Below are 17,637 nucleotides of genomic sequence, written 5' to 3'. Positions count from 1 at the left end.
TGTGGTGCAGCCCAAAATTTGGAATGGGCTTCCTTTATTGCTCAACTCCATTCACTGCAGGTCTGGTGGTCCAAAGTGTGGTACACAGCCTTAGCAGAGATAAGAGGCTGCTGTGGGATGTGAAATAGGACAATGCTTTCATAAACACTTGGGGTCCCTTCGTAACATTTACGATGGGACAAGGCGAGTCAGTGGTACCTCCGAGTAATCAGAGATTTACTACCACTACCGCTTTATTTACTAGTACTTTTGGTTTTTGTGTGATTAATAAGTCAGTCAATAGACTAAATGCGATGACGCTACCCCTTCAGTAAACTCCCCATATGTAGGAATAGCATGCACCAAGTTGAAGTTTTTCTTTTTATTCCTTATTGATTTAATACTTTGCCTATGTGTTTGTTAAACAAATAAAAAATTCAATGAAAATTACAAATAAAATTAAAAAAACAACAACCTTCATTTTCAATTTACTCAGAAAATAAATGGTTTTAATCAGGTCTGTTCTGCACTGAGCCAGACTCAAAAACCCGTAAGAACTCTGCTAAAACTTAATTCCTACAAAAACAACTTGGGGTGGAATACCTGCATTGCCCAAGGCTCTGTGTTGAACTCCCCCCCCCCCAAAAAAAATAATGCTGTGGATGTTGGTTAGATATAGGAGAATGAGACTGCATCAATTACCAGCTTTTGCCTGGAACATCAGATGCTGTCCAAGAATATAATCCCCCGCATTCTCTAGAACCTTGTAATTCTCAGCACTATAAGGAGAGTGAAAACCTGAAACACTTTTCATTCCACTGAAAAGAACTTCTAAGTGATAGTTTAGAAAGGTTTAGTGTGATCCTCAGTCATGGTTGGCTGCATCCTTTCTCCTGGCCAGCATCTGATTCGAGGTGTGGGGTGATAATTTTTCTTTTCAGTAGGGAGTTAAAAACACTCACCCACAAAATGTAAGCAGTGACATGTGCACATGATGACAGTGTGTTAAAAGGCTGTATACCAAGGCTTTCTTCTGAACCCAGGACCAGTTACTGATCTTGGATGAATAGTCAACGGCATACATGCTGACTCGTGTAGGTATAGGATTTTACCCTCACTGATTAGGAAAATGACATATGAAAAATTTATACTTATGTGCAACATGCTGGCAGGCCCTGATGGGGGTTGTAGTTCAACAGTGTCTGCGGCACACCTGGTTGGCCAAGCCTGCTCCACAACATGGCAGGAGGAAATAGCATCATAGAGCTAACCTCAGGTGTCTCTCCTGCCCTTAGCAGAGAGCTGCACTATGCATTGCTCTTGCCACCTGCCAAAAGAGCAGTTGATGGTGGCTTAGCATCATGGAAGCAGGGGGAGAAGGGGGTGAAAGTGGTAGAACGGGTAGGATTTACAAAATAAAATGCCTCATTTTTCTTTTAAGAAAAGTAGAGAGCTGTTGGTCCCTGCCACCCTACCCCAACTCGGCTTTATCTGGGAGAGGATTATTTTCAGGTTGCACGTTGAAACTAAAGGATGCTTGCGGTTATCTCTGACAGCAGCTTCAAAGAATGTGGAATTGGCTAATGGCCACGGGGGTGAGGCAGGGAGATCGTGTGGTTAGTTTTACCCGGCTGGAACAGTGCCAGAGAAAGAGGTTAGCACTCCTTAATCTTGCTAGAGGCACCTGTATCTTAAAAATCTCAGGCGCTTTCCAGCCTTGAACACATCAATGGGAACGGTGTACAGTCAGCATTTCCTTGTAAATGCAGGAAGAGAGAGCAAGTTTCGGCATATTGAAAAAACTCTGCATCTCACAAGATGTAAATCCGTGTATATCATGGTTAAGCTATAAACTATAGAGCAGATCATAAAACAGCTGACGACGGAAAACAAAGGAATGTTTATGTGAGCGCACACAATGAAAAATGTTTGTGTTCTGAATCTGATGGTTTTAATACAGAGCAACTCTCCCTTCTCATACAGAATGGAAACCATTATTATTATTATTATTATTATTATTAGTTTATTAATTCATTCAATTTATATACCACCCTTTATCAAAAGATCCCAGGGAGGTGTAAAACATTAAGAACACATTACGGATCACCAGTAATAATTAAAAAATAAAATAAAAAGCATAACAACATAATCAAGCATAATAACAAAATAATCGTAATAATAGCTCCCTCCCCCATCTTTAACAGGCCATAGATTATTTAATAGTAGAAGGCATGGGTAAAGAGGAATGCTTTTGCCTGGCACCTAAAGACATGTAATGATGGCACCAGGCGAGCCAATGAAAAGGCCTGTTCTCTTACTGCCGCCTTCTGAAACTCTGTGGAAGGAGGGACATAGAGAACGGCCTCATATGACAAGCACAGGGCCCAGGTCGGTTGTTATGGGGAAAGGTGGTCCTTAAGGTATTGAGGTCCTGATCAGTGTAATGGCAGGTTAAAATTAAATGAATGAATGAATGAATGAAAAATGCATAATTCAGTATTCACAGATTTTACCTATATATTGTATATATTGCGTTCTTTGAAATCAATCCTTTTTATATACACTGAACTGCTTGCATAAGAGATGAACTGATATTTCTGGCCTGTATCAGAGAGAGCTGATATAATAATCAATTTGTTTATCGTCTATGTCACAACAATGATTGGTACTGTTTGGTGTTAAGTACGTACCCTTTGCGAGCTTGTATGGTAAGAGTGGAGTGGCTTTGCTGAGTGTTCTGTCACATACATACCCAATCCCACCCCCCTTATGTTGAATGTACCCTTAATGGCATAGACTCGAATGTATCTGGTTTTCTTTTCTTATTTTGTGACGTATAAATATTTATAATGTGGGTTTACATGTGCACCCATCTCACATATTTTAGAATTAATCAAGCTGTTGTTGTAACGGAAGATTTAATCTGCACAAAAACTTAGCCAATACCCCAAAGGAAAGCTCACGTGAAGCAAAACCTGCCCTCTACCCTTGTCATCCATGCAGGCAGCGACAAGCAAGTGAATGTACAGGAGATAAGATTACTTTCACCACCAGCATTCCATTCCTAAGAAACTATTTTACGTTTACCATGAGCTTTCTGTATGCATTATACAAATATCCCCCATCTCAGAATTGTTTCACTGAGAGATACTCACATTAAGTGAAATGAAATACATAGAGAAAATTCACTCATTTTGTAAATCACATTGAAACGGGTGGCTTAGAAGGTGATTAAGAAATTAACTGTAATAGTAATAATAAATTTGGCACACTAGTTGAATCTAGCTAGGCAAAATGTGCACTTGATTCTGAGAGGGGGGAATAAAATCGAACATACACAGAGGTCAAACATTTGATGAAGGGCTTTTAATTCTCAGCATAAACATTTAAGAAAATTATAATACAAGACCTCCCATGTATACAATTCTTTTTGATGAAAAACATTTAAGACACCTGCAAATCTAGCCTTACAGAGAAAAACAGGCATGGTTATTGCAAGGATCATACCTCAGAGGGCAGATCACATACGCTGCCTGCAGAAGGTCCCATGTTCATTAAAAGGATTGCTGTTAATTGTATGTGGTAGTTGCTACATATATATAGAGAGAGAGAGACAGACAGAGAATGCCTCAAAGCAGCTTAAAAAGAAGGCAAAACACAAACAGACAAAATAAACTAAAAGACAAATCAAAAACAAGTATAGTATGCAGATGGTGAGAAAGATTTCTGCCTGAAGCTCTGGAGAACCACAGCCTGTCCCACTAGATAAAACTGGGCTAGATAAACCAGTGACTCGACCTCATACAAGGTGACTTCCTGTGTTCCTAATCACATGTGCAGTGCCCCTATGTCTTATAAACAACCAAGGTATTCTGCCTTGGCAAGTAACATTATATTGCTCCATAATCCCTATGATTAGAAGGGCAGGGCTTCCAGGTCAGAGGGTGAAGTTTACAGGTGTAATCAAGTCCAGGCACTCTCCTTTAAGAAATTACCTGAAGTCTATGGTTGGCTTGCAGAAGGAGGTGCTGCAAAAATGTTTGCTTTTGGGTAAAGGAGCTGAGTTGTCTTGTTAAAACTGATCAACGCCTTCAAGCAGTATAGCTCAGATAGATGTCAGTATGTAATCTACATACAGAAAGCTGAAGTACCAGAGGGAAAATTTCCTTGCCTAGCCCTCTTCTTGGTTGCTCATTTCAACCTGGAGGAAGAGTTTGATGCACTATCTTTCAGAACAAGTGGTCTACCATGTGTGGTGAAGTTGTAAAGCCCTGCTGCAAGGCTCTACCAGATGTCTCTCTGGCTGAGCTACACATGTAGAACCAACCCTGCTGGCAATGCACCTCTTTGGAATATTAGGCATGGGGGAATGTCATGTTTCCATGGCCTCATGTGTTTAAAAACAATGTACATACAAACACTACACATGCGCAAAGCCAGCATGTCAGGAAAAAGCATGTCAGGCTTCTAGGCATGCTCAATGTGCATGAGAGTAATAGCTTTGATGAGGTAAGGAGTTCAAACAAATGGTACTCCAAAGTCCATAAAGATTCTGCTATATTGCTCTGCTTTAAGGTAAGACAGCCAGTAGGCTATGTTTGACTAGGTAATAACAGGCTTCTGTATATTTCTTCTTTAAAAAAAAAACTCTGTTGGCAGAGCCAAGGCTAAGTGTCCCTTAACTTGCAAAGCAGTTACATCCCTGATCACAATGGGGCAGGGAGACACAGAGAGATGTAAACGTAGGCAAAAGAAATGGAACGGGATGGCAGATTTTGGGAGAGGTCATTCCTCACACACATAAAGCAGACTTGGCAAGCATAAGGTTCAAAGTTCACGCTTTGGCATCATCATGGAATGTGGCTAAAATCCTAAGACTCTGGAGAGTGGCTGTCCATTGGACTAAACCAAGGATGGGAAATCTGTAGCCTTCCAGGCGTTGTTAGACTCCAGTTCCCATCAGCCTCAGCCAGGAATGATAAGAACTGGGGTCAACAACATGCAGAGGGCAACAGGAGTAGACAAAACTAGGCTATGTTTCCGAGAGTTTCCTAGAGACAGAATAAGGCTAAATTCCAGTTGCTGGAAGGCAACAGCATACTCTACTTCTGGGCTTTCCCAGAAGCATCTCACTGACCATTGTGAAGAAAAAGACACTTAACTGGATGTACCATCTAACTGACTGGCTATACTTTGGTAACCAAACTAAGGTTGTATGCATCACTTTTTCTGTGTGTGCAGAAAGAAACTTTTTCGACACCTGATGCACCAATCACACCAGTCTCTGTACACCTCTCTCACACACCTTTGCTAAACATATGTATTTATTTCTCCTTGCAGCTACTCCTCGCTTAGTTGCTTTTGCTTACTTTTACAGTTTACTGCACATGGCAAACAAAGAACCACCCTCTGCGCAAAGAAACTGTTTGTACTATCATCTCTTCTTCCATGACTCCTTTTAGTAGGAGTCACTGTTTCCAGAAGCTGGCTGGCATCGAAACTTGCCACCCGCTTTCCCTTCCTTTTGTGGTCTATGCTGTGTAGCTACTGCAGGAGCTGCGTAAGTGTGTGTGTTGCTTTGGAAAATAGACTGCAGAATGTCTATTTTTATGTGTGGTGGCATGCAGAAACACTTGTCATTTGCTGTATCACCATTCCCAGTAATTGGTATTAATTAAGCACAGATTAACAAGCACAGATTCCCCTAAAATTGTCTTAAATGGTGTGAAAGATTGCTTGCAGTGACAACTAAGTGTTTAAAGCTGTAATCCTAAAACCATTATTTGGGCTTAAGTCACACTAAACTAAAAAGAACTTATTTCTGAGGAAATATATATTAATAAGTACATTTGAAAACCTACCTTTCCTCTAAGGAACTGAAGCTAGTGTACATAGTTCTCTTCCCACTCCCCCAGGAAATAACTCTGACTTTCTTTAATGACAAGTGGTATAAAAAATACTGTGGGATACATTCCTTCATATTTAAAATAAACCCAGTGAGGTTAAGCTGAATGACTACCCCATGATCATCCAGTGAGTTTCATGAGTGGGTGGGTATTTGAACATTCGTCTCCCCAGTCCTAGTCTGACACACTAACCATTATACCACACTAGCCTAGATGCACAATTCAGGACTCCTAAGCAGCGCTATTTTTCTAGAAAAAGAGGTGCCAGAACTCTCCATGGACAGCTCCCTTGTTCTCTTATAATGACAATGGCACCCACCTGAGAGGTGACGGATCTGAGTTCCTGTGGAAAGCCCTGGTAGTAAGTAGTAACATACAATGATGCTTTGCTTAAGAATGAGCAGCACTATACCTAAATTGTCAACTTTCCTTTTACCCTGGAAGCCCAGGTTAAGCCCTAGGTTAAGGCTACCCAGCCCTCTTCCAAACCAGTGTTTTACCAAAGAGCAGGCAATTACAGGCTAATTGTTCAGGAACAACAACAACCAAACAACAACGTCAGAGCAGCAGCAGCAACAACTACTTTTGAACACAAAAGCAAGATATACATTTTTTTTAAAAAAATGAAAACAAATTCACTGAATAATTTGATCACTGCATAGTCAAGCCATTGCTTGTTTGTTCTAGATCAGGTATGGCTAACCCAGTGGCGTAGCGTGGGTTGTCAGCACCCGGGGCAAGGCAAGTAATTTGCGCCCCCTAACCCGTGGATTTGCGCCCCCTAACCCGTGGATTTGCGCCCCCTAACCTGTGGATTTGCCCTAACCCCAGATGTTGCGCCCGGTGCGGCCGGCCCCCCCTGCACCCCCCACGCTACGCCACTGGGCTAACCTGTGGTCTTCCAGGAGTCACTGAACTACAACTCCCATCATCCCTAGCCAACATGGCCAGTGGTCAGGAATGATGGGAGTTAAGAGTCCAATGACATCTGGAGAGCCATAGGGTCAGCTACTCCTGTACCAGATGAATAACTGATGGTTGGATAAACAAAACAAAATTGAGGCATGTTGACTAATTGTTTCTGGATTATTTACTTGCATTGTTGTGGAACAGTTGGGGACATGGGAAAGAGCATTTTCTGTGGCAGACCTCTTGTCCAGTAAGATCTGCCTCTTTTACGGTATTAAATGAATTTCACATTGAGATACTTTTTCAAATATAGACGTCTGCTAAAAAATCTGGCCAGATGTACCACTCCTACACATACCTGACTTGTATTCTGAGACAGCAGCAAAATGTGCAGCTGGCAGAAAATGTATTTGAGGTGTTGAACCCTAAATGATCTAGGGAGCAGGAAAAAGAGCAAAATAGCTAGCTATTGGCATTGCTATGCAGATAAAGCACAGAGGTGTGGCTGCAAAGAAGCAAGGTGCGTTTTCCCTGTGGGATAGTCATGTGCATTAAAGCATCCCTGCCACACTCAGCAAGGGAAATTGGCTCTTCCAGAAGTTTATGATTTGCACGTGTTTATGATTTATGAGTTGGGACAGTTCCTATACACATCATATGCCCAGGGAGGAGGAAAGGGGCCTTTTAGGGATGGCAAGAGAAAGCAGTGGGGCAGGACCATGCCCTCTATTTTGGTAGGGTAAGAGGGTTAGGCTTATTTTGTTCTGATATGCTGCTTACGATGGTTTTAGCCTACCCACCTATCCTCATGCCACACCACAGGTTCACCTGTGATGCCACCGGCCCCTCAGTGAGATGGACAAAGAATTTATTCTAATCACGTTTTAGTACAGACCTAATCATGGCAAATGGACATGTCCTTTCCAAAAGGTCTGCTCCCCTACTTTTGATGGCAGACAGACACACAGAAAGTCAGTGGGCAAAGCTTTTCCCATTGGTTCTCTCCCTGGCAAGAAGAAGTGTCATGCATTACACAACTGCATGCCAGGGAAGGGTTAAAAATATGGAGGCAAAGGAAAGACAGAAAGAAAGAGAGAGAGAGAGAGAGAGAGAGAGAGAGAGAGAGAGGAAGGGCAACCCTAAGTGAGTGGATGCACAAACTAGGCCATATATTTCTGTGAAGTTTGTATAAAATAGTTCCCACAAAGGTGGCAAGTCCATTCCCCCCCCCCTCTATTGGCCCACAACAGCTTGTGGGAGAAACAGAACAGGCACACATTTCCCCCACCACGGCAAAAAAATGCTGTATTGTGCCTATCACACAGTGTTTATTTAAATAAACACTTTCATAAAAAACACAGCGAGTCAGTATACAACAGAAAACCCCCTGACATGACAATAAAATCAATAAAAGGATCAATAAAAAATGGCAGATGAAAAGAAATTCACATTTCAAAAGGCCTGTTTCAATAACAGAGTAATCAGGGTGATTCCTGCCAAACTTCTGTTGGCAGGGAGTTCCACTGGGCAGTGCCTGCCGCACTAAAGGTTCAGTCCCTAATAAAAGCTAGATTACACTGGATTCAGTTCTTTCACTGAACAGAGGAACACTTTGCTACTCATCTTTTTTTAAAGTTGCACCCGCACCTATGTATTACAAAACACACACAGAGAGACTTACCTTCCTAGGCTTGACTTTATCTTGTAAATCGTACTGGCCGATTCCTTTATAACTGATCCCGAGCCACCATGGGATCCCTTGTTTATCCTGAAGAACAGAAAGGACACAAGTGGCGAGACCTAAGTAGGAGTCAAGCGCTGCCGAGTTGATGCAGTAGCGTTTAAAAACTATTTTGTTCTGCAACAAGTATCTGCAGGTTAGGGAGACGAAAAGCAGCTCTTTGTTAGCACACCTGCAGCCAACTGAGCGGGGATTATTGTTTAAAGTGGTCTGCCATTCCTTTCCCAGCTGGAAGATAGATGCTGTGCAAACAGGCAGAAAGCAGTGAGGAAGCGAGAAGGCTGCATTCCTTGAAACAGTGGCTACAGGCGGGGCGCAAGCTGAGGAAAATCTGTGGGCGGTAAAACAACAACAATGGAAGGGGTTTGATGAGGGGTATGTCCAAAGTACTGCTGCCCTGGGACACTGCTGAGAGGAAAGAATGGGCTATGTACACATGCAGCACAATCCCTGGCACTTTACTCCAAAGTACATCTTGCTGCCTTTAGTAGATCACCCTGCATTTATTGCTTTGCATGAGCATATGATAACTGAGTAAGGAAGTAGACTGAAGCTTATCTTGTTACTGTGTGACTGCCTCCTCTTTGAGGGACCTGTGCAAAATTTCATGTTTCACAGGTCTCTCTTTCTCAGTTAAGGAGATAATAACATGAAGCATTATGCAGCCAACACACTGTTTCAGTAAACCTGACCACAAGCCTTTAATACAGGTTATTAGTATCATCCACCTATTGCAGACGAGGTTCAGAGGCTAAGAAACGGCAGCTAGCCTAAGGCCACCAAATGCATTCACAGCCAAAGTAAACTAGGGCTTTCTGGTTCACAGCTCAATCTCTCAGCCACTAGCTTGCTAGTGTGAAGTCGGCATTTTTCAACAACTGTATTATGAACATATACTGGCAAGCTTGCATAGTTTAATCAGGAATGCATGGGATTATAAAATGTATACATTAGGTATGTGTGATCTTAAGTTATTACCAAATAATGCTGTATTTGTCTGTGTTTTTAATGTGACCCTCCCTGCCCTAAAATTGCTTACCATGAATTGCTTAAAATTGCACACATAAATAAAATGCCACATCTTGTGTTTTTGTGTGTGGAAGATGACACAAGGTTCCTAGCATATGGCCTCACAGTATGGTCTGAAAGCACATGAGGCCACCATCTTGCTGAAGTTTATGCAGGTCTGGGTCTAATCACTGCCAAGGGGAACAAACACCTGGGAACCACATGTATGTTGCTATATTAAAAACAACAGACTGAATTAAAGCAAGAGTGTTGCTCCAGATGTTGATTCTGACTCCCATCAGCTTCTGCCAGCATGGCTAATGGCCAGACATGATAGGGGGCTTCAGTCCAACATATGGACAGCAGCATGTCAAGGAAGGTTGGTCTACTGTCACTGGCAGTGGTTTTCCAGTGCCTCAAACCGAAATCCCCCCCCCACCAGGGACTGAACCTGGGACCTTCTGCCTGCCAAGTATGTGTTCCCTCCTGTTTTTTTCGGGGGGGGGGGGCACTGCTCTTTCAAAACTCCAACTCTGTGGGTGGGATTCAACTAAATTACTGTGTGCGCGCAACGAAGTCCACTCATGCAACAGGGCTCCCCCCTCCTCCCCCGCAAGCACCCCCTAAATATGCTCTGGAGGGTTGAAGAAACCCCTAGAACAGGTTTAGGGGGCAAGCAGGGGGGAGAAGGGGGGGAAGTCCCACTGTACAAGCAGACTTTGTACCACACAGCGCAATGCTGAATTCCGCCCCAAGACACTTAGGTTCTCTTGCAGCAGTCACTAACCTTTACTCCGTAGTAATGGACTCCGTATGTAGGCAGAGCTTCAACCACTTTCATGTACCTGTGCAGACAGATTTATAAGTAAATGGGCCGGCTCTTCTGTGAAGTTCTCTTTAAGCACATATTCTCTGATTTTTTAATTCCTCTTTAAGCTGCGGCAGAGGGTTTTTTTTAGAACAGATCAGTCAACAGCTATGTTTGAAGTATGTTTACAAATGCGTTCAAGCACAGAAACAAACTGCATGGTCAAAAAAATGTCAAAAGAGCTCAGCAGAATGGAATTAGCATGGTCTCCCATTAAAAAACACCACCAAAAGTTGTGCTGTGCAATTTGGCACAGGTGCTCAGCCCCTGTTCTACTTGCCAGCTTAACAGCTGAACTCCATTAAAAACTTGGCTCCAATTATTGTGGCTGGGCTCTCTAACAATACAGGTCTGCACTATTTTCCAAGCTTAGTTCTAAGGTGTGTTTTATGTTCTTCTGAGTACACTTCCATGGTAAATGTAGCTGACCAGACTATATGATAGACATTTGAATAGTCAAGTACACATAACCTCAGGGAGATATGACCAGGAAATGAGATCTGACCAAGCCAGTGCCTATTCATGGAATGTTCAGTTGTTTGCACAGCTTCAGCTGTTGGGTCAGTTCTTAAGTAGGCTCCTGGCTATGAAAGGCACTGTGGAGTCTTCAGGAGAAAAGACAGTGTGGAAGGGGAATTGGGGAATTGGTCCAAAGATCTGCTGTCCATGCCTTTGCGACCTACAGGTGGGCAAGTCATTTTTCAGCATGTAATCGCTGACCATCAGTGCCTACCAGTGACTAACCGAGAACCATGTCAACCTATCAGACCACTGGTGAAGCTCCTTCTGCACTCCACCTCACCCCACAAATGTCCAAGTGAAACACTTACTGAACAATCGCTTGTCCTCTGGTCAGCCCCTTATTTTTTACATAATGTTCAATGACTCTGTCCTCACTGTGGAACAAGCAAAATGGTTAAGGAGGCGGCAGAAGTATTTTATACCAAATAATAATGTTTGACGGCACTCAGAAAGCCACTCCACACACAAACATACAACACTCCGCTAAGAACCTCTCCGGTGAGGTGTGCACATTCAGGAACTGAACCACACAGAATGGAACGATGTGTTTGTTCCTTGATATAGCAGGATGGGCTCTAATTTGTAATTAACCCTGCTATATCGTGCACACTATTGTAGAATGTCCCATTACTAAGACACAAGCATTGAACGAGTTGCAAGCACAGCAAAGCTGAAATTTAGCAAAAAGCAGGTGGAGTTATGTTAGGTTCCCTACCGCATCACTTATCACCATGATGAGAACTTGCAGACTAAAGTGTGCCTATGTCAGAAAACTGCCTATACCAATACATTATCTTTGGAGGAAATTACAGAAGTTGTTAAGTGGTTCCCTGCCAGATCAAGCCAAAGACCCATCTAGTCCAGGATCCTGTTCTTACAATTAGAGGCCTCTGGGAAGCCCATAAGCAAGAGATGAGTGTAATAGCACTCCCCAGCAACTGGTATTGAAGCATATCACCTCTGATAATGAAGGTAATATAATCATTGTGCAGCCATTCATAATGTAGCTGCTCAGTGAATTTGACTGCTGTTAAAGGCAGAAGAGTCCTGCTGAGTGGAGGAAGGAGTGCAGTAGCAGCTTTTAAGACATTTGGGCTTGGATCCAGAGTTCCTGTAAGCTCAACTCTGATCACAGGATGCTCCTGCTAGAGGAAGAGGCAATTCCCCCTCCACCCCTGCCTGCCCCCATAATCCCTTGAAAAGATACTCTAAAGGGTTGAGAGACCCTCTGGAAATAGTGTGGGAAGTGGCCTGCAGTGCTGCAGCAGGAAGAAGGACTGGGTGAAAATCACCTTCTCACCTCTTCCTCTAGCAGGAGCATCCTGTGAGCAGAGCTCAGCTCACAGGAACTCTGGATTCAAGCTAGAATGTCTTACAGTCTGCTACAGGCTTTACCAGGACCTTTCATAGTTGCATAAAATGCAGGTATTTAACAAGGATAATCCTGGCTTACATGGGCCAGCAATGACTGGAATAGCTAGATCTGTTGAATTTCTGCAGGACACTGATATTGTTAAGACACAGGAGCCCTGCTAGAGAAAAAGATAGCAACACCATGGGGCCCACAAAGGCTGCTACCCTACATACACTGCTTAAAACTTACTGAGCTTGCAACACCTACCTGTGTGCATAACTGCAGCCCAAAAGGAATAAGCTGTTGTAAACGATCAATGACTTGCCCTCTCTGCTAACCACAGATTTCATAGTGCGGCTTGAGTTTATGAAGGTGAGTTATCAGCATGACAGCAATGGACTATGAAGCGGCAACAACAAAGATGGCCACGTAACTCTCATGGGAAGTAATAGTTACACTTTAGTCTGCACTAGGTAGACCTCATCTGGAATACTGGGCCCAGTTCTGGGTGCCACACTTTAAGAAGGATGAAGAGAGGCTGGAACAGGTTCAGAGGAGGGCAACGAAGATGGTCAGAGTATGGAAAACCAAGTCCTATGAGGAAAGGTTGAAGGAATTGGGTATGTTTAGCCTAGAGAAGACTGAGCAGGGGACATAATAGCATTTTTTTTTTAGTCCCAGGATTACAGCCCCGAGTTTACTTTGGAGAGAGATCATCTTATGAAAGTCAACTCCTTTAAAACATTCCTATGTTTTCCTTAAACATTTGAACTAATCTTTAAATCCTGGCCCTGGATTCAGATAGACTTATCGACCTACAGAACTTGCGCAGTGTCTGTATTAAATACATCTATACTATTTGTTCAACAGCTTTTCAAACAAATAGTAGCTGGGAGGAAATTTCGACAGCCTCATGAAAATATGTGTGTTATTTAGGGCGTCAGATAAAGTGTTCGATGGGCCAGGAGGACCTTGGATTAAACCCCTGCTCAGAGGTGGAAGTCCTTGGATGGCCTTGGGGGCAAGGCACAGCCAGACCTAATTTACTTTGCTGGCCTGTTGTGAGGATAATATGGGGAGTTGGAGGCAGGGGAAGAAGAGAAACTATGGCTTGGATCTTGAATCCCTGTGAGTGAAACAGGGGAGGTGATTTCTGCCCAGTTCCTCCTCCTCTCCTCCTCCCTGCAGCCTCCTTTGTCCATTGAAAAGCTGTTTAGGAGGGCTGGAGAACCCTCCAGAACAAGGTGGTGCTGGGAAGCATGGGAAGTGAAACTTGTCAAAAATCTCCTCATCCTTACTTCATGGACCACAAGTATGGAAAGAGCCCTTCCTATTCATGGAAGAGACATTGTGACTCTCCGACCCTTCCAATTCTGCTTAGAGAAAAAGGGGAGGGTAAAAGCATGAAAGGCAAGTGAAACAAAAAATAAATGTGTCTTACCAAAAGGCGAGCGATGGGTGTTCCTGTAGCGTCTTGGTAGGAAAGGCAGGCAAGTTCTTTAGATCTTTCCTTGCATTCTCATCACTTGGAAGTGCACGGGAAAACAAAAGAATGGAAGAGTGTTAACTATTTTGGAATCAGTAAGACTTGCCCAGTTGGTTCTAGGAAAAGGGGGCTGAGTTTTAGCCACTCGGAAGCAGGTTCATTCATAGTGTAGTCCAGCTGTCATAGCAACGTAACCCTATAGGCCTTCTTGCATGACAACTCTGAACAAAAGAAGTGGACTTGCATTACTTTTCTGATTAGGGACACAGTGCAACTGAGGAAATTTGGCTGCCGAAGAAAAAGAAGCGGTGATACTCATCAGCCACTGAATATTCTTTGCTGAAACGATACCTTCTGGTTCAACCAGTCGATAAAACAAACCCCCGCGTTCTCTAACATGGACACATCTCTTAAGATTCCTAAAGCAAATCTGATTCCACTTTTTGTCTAAATAATAATAATCAGCTAAGGCATTCTCACTATTCTAGTTCTTAGAGAGGGGGGAGAAATAGGAGAGAGAAAGTTAAAAGGAAATTGTAACTTGGCCCCAAGATGTAGGGTTTGGGCAGATATCCATTTAATCATTTTAAGATGACAAAAAAGCATGTGTGGTTGCTGGCAGAAAAGAAAAGTGGGCAATACTTTCTGTTTATCTGCTTAATTAGGCCAACCAGTTTCTGCAGGATTTCTGCATGCTTTTAGCAGAGATCAGCAAGCACCAACATGACTTTTCTGTACCAGTAATTCATTGGGCTTCCTGAGTCACTAACACGTGCCTCGTTTTTCCCAATGGAATAAGCTGACGCATGACTTCTTATACAAGGTGCCTTGTTCTAAACTGAACTCACAGAATCTTTAAATAATTCAGCACAGGAGAAAAGTGTGACTCCCTCCCAACCCTCTGTTGCAGAATCTCTCTGGATGTGCACCTGTCCAAAAACAGGGAAGGATTTCCTAACAGTGTGGTAGCCCAGGGGTGGGGAACCCCAGGCCTAAGGGCCAAATGCACCCCTCCAGTCCTCTCTATCTGCTCCTCGGGACTGACTGTCCCCAGGACATACCACTCAACTGCCCTGCTGTGAGCGCCCTCCTTGTGTGCTTCTGTCTGCCTGGAATGCCTCCCTGAACTGCAAGAAGACATTTTGGTTGCCTGGGCAGAGGATGGAGGGGCGTGTGTGTGCGCGTGTGTGCATAGAGACCTCTGGTTTCTGCCTGGCTAGCATGTAGTCTACTGTACAAAGGTAAGTCTCACATCTGCTGCTTCACCCAACGTTGGCTCTGGCCCCATCCACCACTTACGCAAACACACAAGGAAGCTGCCCATGGGAATGAAGGCTGAAAAAGGTACCCCACCGCAGTGATAGTATTATCGCAGCATTGGCATCCAAATATTTCTGGAAAGAGCCTCCTGTCAAGAGAAATATCTCCTTTCTGACAGCAAGAATCACCTCTTCCAGAACTGGAATATTTTTTTAAAAAAATCAGATTTAAGCTCTATCTGCTTATGTTTACACACACACACACACACACACACACACACACACACACACACGACAACACTGGGATAAATTGTCAGTTGCCCTTCTGCAGTTCAGGAAAGGCTCTTGCTGGTAGAAGGAGAGAGGAGGCCTCCCCCTTTGTCCTGCAACGCCCCACACCACCCCCCATGCTGTTCCCTGATCCCTCTGGAGCACATTTTCATGGAACAAAGGGAATAAGAAATAAGCAAAAACTGCCCTCACAGGATCCAAGCCATTATTTTAACACTTTCTGTTAACTGAAAAACACACACGGAGTGAGAATATGTCTGCATGTGTGGATAACACAAGCACTCCAATTCAACTGTGGTCCTTTAACACAAGTGTTCCTATAGGAAATAAAAGGATTCTATTTCAGCTGCCAGTTCTCACCAGAATCTAGGTCTCCACCCACCACAGAGCAGGCCCATTGTAGTCCAGCGCCTGCAGGGCAAATAGCTATTGATGACAAGAAAGTCGATCTGCGAGGAGATTCTCCTAAGGGCTGCAGCCAATCTGAGGTGGTGGGAAAGTTTCTTCCTGACCTCAAATATCATTATATGTCAAACGCTTGAGTGTTATTTGAGCAAACCTCTTTCAGAGAGTTACTCCCAAAAGAAAAGAAAACTGGGAACAATTCTTATAAGCTGTTCGCATGCGCGTGTTCATTGCATGAAGACTGCAACGCCTTTTGCATTTGTTAATGGCCCACCATGGCTATAACATGGAAATAACTTTCACATTTCCTCGTACCATCTCACGAAAACATAGTGTTTCAATGAATTGTGCCGACACTTTCAGCTAGTAGTATTCCAGTGTACAATAACTGAGCAGGTAACTCGCATCTTACACTTATTTTACTTATGCAATCAGACCTTTGCACAGTGTGTGTGTGTGTGTGTGTGTGTGTGTGTGTGTGTGTGTGTAACCCACTGCCCATTTATATATTCTCCCACCACCACCTGGGCAATGCTGCAATGCTGGGCTTGCCCAGGTTTGGGAAGGTGGCAAAAGGGAAGGAGATGTGAGCGCTCTGGCAGTGTCCTAGAACCCCTGCTCCACAAAGCTGGGCAAGCAATCCTACACCTTGTAGTGGGGACAGTTCTGGAGGTTCCTGGCTTTACATGATTTTGCATCTGCAAGCAATGACCACAAACATAAGATGCGAGTTACCTGTACAGTCGTACGTTGGAAGTCAAACAAAATCCGTTCCGGAAGTTCATTCGACTTCCAAAACATTTGGAAACCAAAGCTCCTGCAGCCAATTGGAAGCTGCAGGAGCCCCGTCGGACGTTCGGCTTCCAAAAATAGTTCACAAACCGGAACAGTCGCTTCTGGGTTTGCTGCATCCGGGAGCTAAAACATTTGAGAACTAAGTTGATCGAAAACAAAGGTACGATTGTATATGAATGACAAAGTCAAGTCATGTCACCCAATATCCCAAGGTTTTCTCTGACTCCCAAGAAATGGGGGGGAGGCAATATCTTGGGGGTGTGAATGGGTGCATCTGTGTGTAAAGGTTCCTGAATCAAGGCTAGAACACCCCATGGAGGGGTATCTAGAGTCTTCCTTGTACAGTTTTTGACATAAGCTGAAGAGACGCTTCTTCTATACCAGGGGTCTGCAACCTTTAAGACAAAAAGAGCCACTTGGACCCGTTTCCGAAGAAAAAAAACCTGGGAGCCACAAAACTCGTCATTATAAAAATAACTTTTTTGTCACTTTTTATTATTATTTCTTTGTTTGACCCCTCAGAATTACTCCTCCTCATAGAAATAAACGTTAAATTAACAAGTTACCTTTTTTGTGTGTGTGTTCTTCACTCCCCTTCAAAACAGTGACCAGCGTACATGCCCCCTTTCAATGCAGTGACCAGCGTACATGCCCCTTACAATGTTGCGGGCGGGTGGGCGGGCGGGAAGGTGACGTCGGGACAGTGCGTGACTAACGCACGCACTGCCCCCATGCGACGTCACAGCCAGTACAGCGCCCGCCACAGTGGAGAGTGTCGGGGCGCACAATGTGCCTCCTCCCCTCGCTAGTATCCGCCCCGGAGCCGCGGCAAAGGTGTAAAAGAGCCACATGCGGCTCCGGAGCCGCGGGTTGCAGACCCCTGTTCTATACCATAGCCTTAGACATTTAAGGTATTTTGTTTTGTAGGACCCTCCTCTTTCGCTGAATGTATACTGCTCTGTTCTGGCTGAAACGGTTCTCCTTGCTCTTACAAACATTAGCTGTTTTATCTGTTTTTATACATTGCATATTCTATTGTTGTAATCAGCTCTGGGACCTTAGGTGAAGGGCGGGTAAAAAATCTTCTAAATAAATAAAACATCTCTGCTCTCAT

General features: G+C 43.7%; 1 protein-coding gene across 1 annotated transcript in view; it reads right to left on the bottom strand.

Annotated features, from left to right (window-relative positions):
- FRMD4B (FERM domain containing 4B) overlaps positions 1-17,637 on the bottom strand; it is a 139,072-nt gene that overhangs the window by 41,478 nt on the left and 79,957 nt on the right. The window contains exons 8-11 of the mRNA XM_081850049.1: positions 13,729-13,812; positions 11,242-11,307; positions 10,331-10,388; positions 8,476-8,562 (exon numbers count right to left, since the gene is read on the bottom strand). Of these exons, the coding sequence (XP_081706175.1) occupies positions 8,476-8,562; positions 10,331-10,388; positions 11,242-11,307; positions 13,729-13,812 (295 nt within the window). The remainder of the gene's footprint in view (positions 1-8,475; positions 8,563-10,330; positions 10,389-11,241; positions 11,308-13,728; positions 13,813-17,637) is intronic.

Source organism: Podarcis erhardii, assembly GCF_964252035.2.
Source record: "Podarcis erhardii genome assembly, chromosome: 2".
Lineage (NCBI taxonomy): Eukaryota > Metazoa > Chordata > Lepidosauria > Squamata > Lacertidae > Podarcis > Podarcis erhardii.
This window is presented reverse-complemented; position numbering and strand designations above follow the sequence as displayed.